General features: G+C 45.4%; 1 protein-coding gene across 1 annotated transcript; it reads left to right on the top strand.

Annotated features, from left to right (window-relative positions):
* Positions 1-8104: 8104 nt before the first annotated feature.
* LOC147443997 (uncharacterized) lies at positions 8105-9018 on the top strand. The gene has a single exon (XM_086527767.1). It carries the CDS (start codon positions 8427-8429, stop codon positions 8868-8870), a length of 444 nt encoding a protein of 147 aa, XP_086383893.1. The 5' UTR covers positions 8105-8426; the 3' UTR covers positions 8871-9018.
* Positions 9019-9226: the final 208 nt, after the last annotated feature.

Below are 9226 nucleotides of genomic sequence, written 5' to 3'. Positions count from 1 at the left end.
ATAGAGGTGCTGTGTGTGTTTTCATCCCGCTCACATTCTTTTGGCGCCCCCACGGAGGATCTTCTTCGAGTACCTTCTGCTTCGAGCTTCAAGCTTCGAGATTCGGGCTTGCAGGTTGCAGGTTGCAGGTTGCAGATTACAGGTTACAGGTTACAGGTTACAGGGACAGGTACAGGTACAGGTACAAGTGATTCACACAGATACAGGTAGCTGGAGTACAGTGATATACTAGCAGTGATGTCAATTGCAGTTGTTGTGGGTATGCATCACTTGGCGCCTATTTGAGCGCATTGTCTGCTGGATTGTACGTTACTTGTGGAAACTGCCATTGTACGCATTTGTGGAGCCATACTTGGTTGTATTTGGTAGTCCCAGCCATTTCTGATACTTGGTCTGGAAGATAGTCATTTCTGAGACTTGACTATACGCGATTTGCATTAGCCTTCGTGTGAGGGTCGATAGCGTGAGGTTTTTATTGAGCTGGGGGATTCTCAAATGTAGAGATCCTTTCGGTGATACAGGTAGCTGAAGCACTCTTTTTGTGACCTCACCATAGGCTATGTACTAGTGAGTCCTACTTGATGCTCGGGTTCTATTGTTGACAGTTTATGCATACATATACAGTCTATATTTTGGGTTCCTACTGCTCTATTTCTGGGGAAACTCTGCCAAAATTTTTCCAAGTTATGATGGCTGGTTTTTTGGTCTTTTGAGTCATTTATGCTGTTATGCTGCTGAAATTTTGGCAAAATCAGAGGTTAAGTCAGGTGTGCCTTCTTGGGAGCGTCATGGTTGGCTTTAATGGATGATCAAAATGGCCCTCAATTCACTCCATTTCATTTAACTCAAAGAATCCAGATAAATGTTCATGTGTCCAGAAAGATTTTTTTCCAGCAGCGCATAGTCTTTATGTTCGGGCCAAGAAGATTATGAGAGATCTTTGAATGTCCTTTGCCTGTTGTAATTCCGATGATCAACTATGAAAACTCATTTGATGTGCATATGTTTGTCCTTATCTAAAGTTGAGCTCCATTGAAGTTTCTGGGGATTGGGTAGTCAAAAGTTTTGGGTTCTTGCACGTGTGTTCAAAGGGGTTCTCAAAGCATTCTAACTTGGGTAGCCATGGCTTTCTCTTATCCGGAGTTTCATGGAAGAAGTGATGAAGATGTGGAAGATTTTTTGGAAAAGATGGAGGTTGCCTGCATTAGCAACCAGATTCATGACCCTGCGCAGATGTTACGTCTTCTCCAAATTTGTTTGAAGAGTGATGCACGAGTTTGGTCTAAAGCACTTGAAGAGGAGTTGCGTGTGGCTGATCCACCCGTAAGGTTGAGTTGGGACAATCTACGACATGGGTTGGAAGTGGAGTTTGTGAAGATAGAAGATCCTGACAAAGTGTGGCAAGAAGTACAGGATTTGGTGCAAAAGGAAGGTGAGCCAGTAGATGCGTACATACGTAAGTTCTCATTGGCATGGGAGCGGATGTGCAAGGCCTTAGCACCACAGGTATCCCCGCCTGACATGATGAAGAAGGACAGGTTCTTGGCTGGTCTTTGGGAGAATATACGTTGGAGAGTGGAGCTAAAGAAGCTTAGGACATATGAAGATGCACTAGAGGTAGCAAGGAACAAAGAGTGGAAGTTGAGGAAAATGAGCCAGTTAGGGGCGGAGTCTTTGCCCATGAGGTCTGAATTTCAGCCTATAGAGTCTTTACAAGGTCGCATGTCAGGGGTTCATCACGAACCAGTGGTTCCTGTTACTACTCAGGTTATGCCACCAGTGGTCACTACAGCAGTGCAAGATGATGGGCTAAGGCAAGACATGAGGCAAGTGGTAGATTTGAGAAGAATCTCAGCCTAAACATGCTAGGTGAAGTGGGAAATAATCAAGGTCGAGGGAGGTTTGAAAATCATCCAAGAGGTGAAGAAAGGCCTAGGAATGGTGTTGGACAAAGCAATGGTAGGTACTAGAGGCAAACGCCCACATGTTATAATTGTGGAGAGTTGGGTCACATCAACCCGCAATGTGATAAGCCACCAAGGATGGGGGGAGACATGTATCCATTGCCAAGACACGTGCTAACTAGGTCAAATGATTATGGCATCGAAATTAAGGGAGACGAAGGAACGAGTGGACTGACCCAGGAGGAAAAGGGAAATACAAAAGTGCTAAGTGTAGTCACCTTGAAGAAGGCATCAAAGCTAGAGGATACATTAGTTATGCCTATTGAGAAGAGGACCACAGAGGATAAGGAAGGAAGAAGTGCCCCAGGTCCTAGTAAGAAGAAAGGAAAAAGCCATGAAGGCGAGGATGTCAAGGCCAAGAGGAAAAGGAGAGCTCATCGAAAGTTTCATGTTTCAGATTTTCCACTAGGGGATGGGCAATTAATCTATGACTTGAAGGAGGATCTGATGAGCAGGAAGGCAGATGTTACTTTTGGGGAGCTTATAGAGATGGTGCCTAAGCTAAAGCGACAGTGGAAGAGGATGGTTAACCCAATGGAGAAAGAGCCAGAGAGAGGTTCAATAAAGGTGTTGGCAATGGATGAGCTACCAGACATTTGTCCAATAGTAGATGTGTGGCATAAAATGAAAAATTTGGGACAAGGTTATGTGGATGGCGGAGCCCAAATATGCGTCATAACACACTCATGCGTTGAGAAGATGGGTCTCACAGTGGTTGGGGTGTCAGGGTTTCGGATCAGATTGGCAAACTATCAAAAAGTAAAATGCTTGGGTGTTGTAAAGAGATTAGAAGTGGAGGCATATGATGCAAAGGCAGTGGTTGATTTTCATGTGATGGCAGCAGGGTTGGGAGCATATCCTATTATACTGGGCAGACCATGGTTACGTGCAGTGGGAGCTGTTCAAGACTGGCGACATGGTACGATTAGCCTCTATGGAAAGACAGGTACCAAGAAGTTTTATAATATGGACACAAGTAAACAATTAGAGGAGCTTTATGAAGATGAGGATGAGTCTAGTGATGAAGACTCTTCCACGGTGACAGATGAGGACAGTGATAGACCCCCCAACAGTGATGAGGATGCTAATGTTGCATTTCTTTTGATGGACAAAGAAATCCAGGATTTTGGTTTAGTTGCATTTGCGAATGAGGTTGAAGATGAAAGTGAAGGGCCTTATGAAGTGATTGAAGGGCTGATGCAAACCAAGGTTGAGTTGTCAAAGAAGCAGGAATTGATGACACAAATGATCAGTGGAAACCTCTCAGCTATGGAGAAGGATATATATTTGCACATGCTGGCTAGTTTTCCTGATTTGTTCATTACTTCATATGAAGAGATTAGAGGGTTCAAGGGCAAAGAGATGCATATAGAGCTGAAAGAAGGTGCTAAGTTAGTGCGGCAAAGGCTAAGAGGGATGGGTCAAGAGCAAATGGAAGCCTTGCGAGAAGAGGTGGACAAGTTATTGAAGGCAGGGTTCATAGTCCCTGTGGAGACCACAGAATGGGTGAGTCCAGTTGTAGTCAGTCCAAAGAAGGATGGGAAGTGGAGAATTTGTGTAGATTTTAAACCTTTAAACGCAGCCACTAAGAAGAACCCATATCCTCTTCCATTCATTGATCAGATCTTGGATTCAGTAGCAGGTTATGAGAGGCAGTGTGTGTGATGGTTTTTCAGGCTATTTTCAATTGAAGATTGCTCTTAAAGAACGCACAAAGACAACTTTTATTACGCCATGGGGCTGCTATTGCTACACAGTATTGCCATTTGGGTTGTCAAATGGACCTTCCTTCTATCAAGAGAGAGCAAATTGGGTGTTGGAACCATTCATTGGTAGTTGTGTTAAAGCTTTTATGGATGACTTCTGTGTTTATAGCAGTAGGGCTGAACACCATGAGAAGCTGCAGATGGTATTGGCTCGATATGATGAATGTGGAGGACAACTAAATCCAAAGAAATGTCATCTAGCACAGCCAAGGGTGAAGTTATTGGGCCACATGGTGTCAGAAAATGGCATTGAGGCTGATCCAGACAAGGTTAAGTCTATTATTCTTCTTCCATCACCTACGAGTACGAAGCAATTGGCAACCTTTATACACAAAGTGAAGTACATGGCAAGGTTTATTCCATTGTCTTCTCAGATTATTTATCCATTACAAAAAGTGGCAAAGCATGATCCATTGCAATGGGATGAAAACTGTGAAGAAGTGTTTCAAGAGGTGAAAGAGGTGTTAGGGGGGTTGTCATCCATGCAGGCTCCTGATTGGGAGCAAGTGTTTTATGTAAATCCATCAGTAGGGGAGGATGCCATTGGAGCCATGCTATTGAAAAAGGGGAAGGGCAGCCATTATATGAGGTCAGTGTATTGTGCAATCCGTGTGAAGCTGGTAGCAGAGAGAAAATTCTCGGAAGTAGAGCTAGTGATGGCCAGTGTAATATTTGCTTGTCGACGATTTCGTCATTACTTGCTACCACGACCTTTTGTTTTCTTGGCGAGTTATGCCTTTTTGCCACAGTTAATTAATGGCACTAACATGTCAAATGTGGTGAAGAAATGGGTAATTAAGCTGCAGGAGTTTGAGTTCTTTTTTCTAGTGGAAGATAGTACAAGGGCTACCCTAGCTGATTTGTTGACCTACAAGGAGAATCCCCTTATTGTTAAGGAAGAGGTTGTGAGAAAGGTAGTTGAAGAAGTGCCAGAGATCAGCAATTCACATGTGTTGTTCTTTGATGGTTCATACAAAAAGAGCCATGATGCAGCTTCAGGGGGTATAGAACTTTATGATCCAGAGGGGAAGCTAGTATGCAAGAGAGGGTTCAAGTTGGATGCGCATAGTAACAATGAGGCTGAATATGCTACGTTGGAAGCTGGATTACACATTTGTTTGAAGCATGGGGTTAGAAGGTAGACCATAAAAGGTGATGCCTTGTTAGTTGTGAAGCAAGTGTTGGGTGTGTGGAAGAGCAAGAACACCTCATTGAAGGAAATGTGCTTCAGAATTAAAGACCTGTTAAAAAAGTTCGAAGCATGGAGCATCAGACACATTGAACGTGCTCTAAATGGAGAGGCACATGAAGCAGCTCAAGGCATGATTGGGGAGCTATTTGTGTTGAGGACCACTTTACCTCTTTATCATGGCCGGGAAAGTTTGGCTCAAGAAGAGGAGTTTTTGCTAACAGGAATCATTCCAAAGGAGATTCAGAAGTCTAAGAAGTATGGCTTTGTGCGTAGAGCATACAGGTACAAATTGATTGGTGATGTCTTATACATGAAAGGGATGAAAGGGGCTGATCTCGTGTTGAGACGTGTACCTTGGCGGGAGGAGCTTTATAGAGTGTTGGAAGAGAATCATGAAGGCGCATGTGGTGGCCATTTTGCTCTAAAGATCACCTTGCATAAGATTTTGCAAGAGGGGTATGTATGGCCTAGTTTGCACAAGGATGTTCACCATTGGTGTAGGTCTTGCAATAGGTGTCAAGCATTTGGGAAGAGAGTGTTGAAGCCAGAGCTACGAAAAACCATTATGGAGTTTAATGTGTTTGAAAAGTGGGGGATTGATGCAATAGGCCCGTTACCTATCACAAGCAGGGGAAAAAGCTATATCTTGACGGCAGTGGACTATCTCTCTAGATGGGCAGAGGCTATGGCAGTAAAACAGATCACTGCAAAGGATGTGGAAAAATTTCTGTATGATGAAATATGTTGCAAGTTTGGGGTGCCATTAGAGCTACTTTCAGATAAGGGGCCAGGATTTAGAGCTAAACTGCTAGACTTCTTATGCACAAAGATGAAGATTAGGCACCAACATACCACTTCTTATTACCCGTAGTGTAATGGATTAAATGAAAGATTCAATGGTGAGTTGGTACAAATTCTTTCTAAAGTGACAGAGCACCAAGGAAAGAATTGGGATTTGGAATTGCCTAGTGCATTATGGGCTTACCGTACTTCGGTGAAGACAGGTACAGGGTTTACTCCATTTCATTTGGTGTATGGAAAAGAAGCACTATTGCCTGTGGAAGTAGAGTTGCCTGCGGTCAAGATGTTAGAAAAGTTGCTTGGGCCGCCTAGTGATGCATTCAAAGAGAGGCTCTTGCAGTTACAAGAGGTTCAGTTGGATAGGATGAGCGCATTGGAGCATTATGGACACATGCAGGATAAGGCTTTGGCAAAGATAAATGAAAAGGTCAAAAGTAAGGATATCAAGAAGCATGACTTAGTTTTGCGTTACAACAGTAAGCTGGATAACACCTTCCAAAAGAAGTTTCAAATTAAGTGGGAAGGCCCTTTCAAGGTAGTGGAGTGTTTTCCAAATGGCACATATCAGCTGGCTAACCTGGATGGTGTTCTACATAAGTCAAGGGTAAATGGATTGTGTATTAAATTGTATCATGCTAGATTGATGATGGTGGAACAAGATGAGCTGTCTGTGGATAAAGCAGTGTTGGTGAGGGATGAGGAGACCTGTGATGCGGCGAGTCTCATATCTCTCTTTGCTGCTGCTGATCATGAATGATCTAGCAGGCTAAGAGAGGGGCAAATTATGTCAGGAGTTTTTTGGAGCAAGGGATTGCGCATATGTACACACATGCATGGTGCATCAAATAAAGAATTGCCCATTTTCCAGAGCCAGGTGGTTACGTGGGGCCCACATGTGTACAGGTAGGACAACATGTACATAGTGCATCGATTTTTCCTATCACTAGTACCAGTATGTTTTTTCTACAATAATGAGGAGTTTATAGTGCGTAAAACTTCTCGAGGAAGCTATCCGCGGGCCGACGACATGAGGTAAGCAGGTGCGTCAGATGGCATCTAGTGACGTCAGGAAGCCGAACGGGGTCAATATTTGCACGCGGATGAGGACGGACACAACGTGGGTATTTTCTTGTGAGAGTTATGCAGAAAGTTCATCATTAGGACCACTTTTTGGGGCCACTTCACGTGGTTGCGAGACGCATTATTGAAAAGAAATGAGTGCCAGGTGTGCGGATGATGCAAAAAGGCGACAACTATGCACTGCGAGGTCAGTTTTTGACCTGTTCGGGGTCCGTTTGAGGTCATCTAAAAGGCCACGGGTGCACAACTAATAAAGCTAAGTGTGGGAACTGAAAAAACTGAGAGAAGACCAGAAAAAACGTGGAAAAGAGAGGAGGAACAGCCAGAGGTGTGTTTTTGGGGTTTTTGGAGCCTGTTTTGACCGTAAACTGCTCATCTGATGTCGGATTTGAGCACTTTGACATTGTAGACTAGGGTTTTGGGCCGTTCCGGACGCGATGGTGCTGTCCATTTTTCCAAATTCTTCTCTTTTTCTGCTCTTTCTGTGTAAGTTTCTCCTATGAGCGAAGTTTCTGCTCTAGTTTGTGATTGTATCTGGCTTATTTTACCCATATTGTGTGAGCTATTTGCCCCATTGGTGTTGGCCCAAGCTCAATTGTATCTTAACATTAGAAATTATCCTCTTTTGAGCTGAGTTTTTTGGATGTGTGTGTGTGTCAGTGTGGAGTGGGCAAGTGGATAGTCTCTCTCCTCTCACTCCAAAGGTGTGTTCCCTGTCTCGACCAGGTGTGTTGTCTAAGCCGAGTGGTGCCCCATAGTGTGTGTGTGTATCTTCCCAAGAGTGTGTGTCGGGTCGTTATAGAGGCGTTTTGTGTGTTTTCATCCCACTCACAACGTCATGACATGCATAGCTCTATGTCAAGCCCTGCGGGTTGGCAGTGCCCAAGCTATGGTTGCTTCTGTACTTAACATCCATTCTACCCAACACTATAGAACGTCGTAGAGAGGTCACAAAGCGTTGGAAAGGGGGAAGTGGGAAAACCACCAGCACATAAACTCGATGCCTCTATATAGCTCAGTGATCTCACATCACCTCTATCCCCTAGCAAACACGCACCCAAGCACACAATCTGAAAACAAGTATTGACCAAGCCCAATCCCGACCGTCCCAGACTATACGCACTCGATCCCAAAGCATACAATGATAGCTTCTACCGTCGAGCCTTCAAAGCACCATACTTTGCATCTCAAAACTGGTTGACACATAGACTCTTGTCCGATCTTTCACATGTGCAACACCCAGAAATATGTAACTCTATATTCACCAACACACATAGTCTTGCACAATCCTTTGTACATAGCACACTTGCACACAAACCAATCACATGTACTACAAACGAGAGGGATACACTCAAATGCTACACACATACACCATCATAATTTTTATACACTTGGCTTTGATTAATACAGTATACTGTGATGCTTTCAATAAAAAGGTGCTCTCTCCTCTCTCTTGGGCCTGGCAAACTCTTCTATCGATGGGACTTGCAATAGACAGCCCTTCGTCTTGCCTTATGGGAGCTTCGATAATCCCGGATCAATTGCCCTTGGCCTCTCTCATGGCGACCCTCGGCCCTTCACCTTCTCTGCAGCGTTCCTTTTCCCTGCCCTTTGCTCACCTCAATGCGCCTTTTCCCAAAGCCGACCTGCTCTCGGTTCTCCTGTGATGATCACAACAACCCCTCTCAATTCCTCGTTGGCAGCCAACCTTTGAGCTCCCATTCGATGGCATATAACCCTCCTCAACCAGCCCTTCAGAGCCCTCCTCCTGGCCGCCTTCTCCTCGCTCAGCAGCGCCCTCTGGCGTGCACCCGATCACCCCTTTTTGGTCCCCGTGTGCTTGCCAGTGAATACTACAACCCTGGCGGCCACTCTTCATGTAGCACCTCGACCTCTGTAGCGGGTCTCCACGCCCTTTCCTTCAGCTCCCTGTTGTCCAGTGCTCCTACGAGCCCTCCGCTCCTTGTTCACACCATCACTGACCGCCTAACACAGAGTCTCGACCCCTTCTCCTGCCTGCCACCTCAACTGGCGGCCTCTGGCCTTCCTCCTCTACTAGGCCAATAGCGACCTCGCTATTGGTCGCCTCCTCTATCAACAGGCCTCCTCCTCGGTGTCAATCTCCCACAAGCTGTTCTCAGCCCTCCTTTCTTTTCATATGCCGCCTCAACATATGGCGCACCCCTAATGGCCGCTTGTTGCCCTGGCGGCCCCTCACCTTGGTGGGACCCGACCTCCAAAAGCCTCAAATCTGCAGCCCTCACGTCAACAAGCTCGGCCAGCCTCGGCCCACTACCATCCTCGGCCACCCTGTCGCCCAGTGCTCAGGCCCGCCATACCCTGTGCATCCCAAGCAGCCTCCTTTCTGCACACAGCACCTCTCTCCTCCTTGGTCACGCCATCACTGGCTGCCTAACTCCTCG

This window comes from Adiantum capillus-veneris, chromosome 13 (genome assembly GCF_014529385.1).
Source record: "Adiantum capillus-veneris isolate H3 chromosome 13, ASM1452938v2, whole genome shotgun sequence".
Taxonomy (NCBI): Eukaryota; Viridiplantae; Streptophyta; class Polypodiopsida; order Polypodiales; family Pteridaceae; genus Adiantum; species Adiantum capillus-veneris.
This window is presented reverse-complemented; position numbering and strand designations above follow the sequence as displayed.

Excerpts from the sequence above, each read along its gene's own strand:
- LOC147443997 (XM_086527767.1), top strand. The coding sequence starts at position 8,427 with ATGCGCCTTTTCCCAAAGCCGACCTGCTCTCGGTTCTCCTGTGATGAT.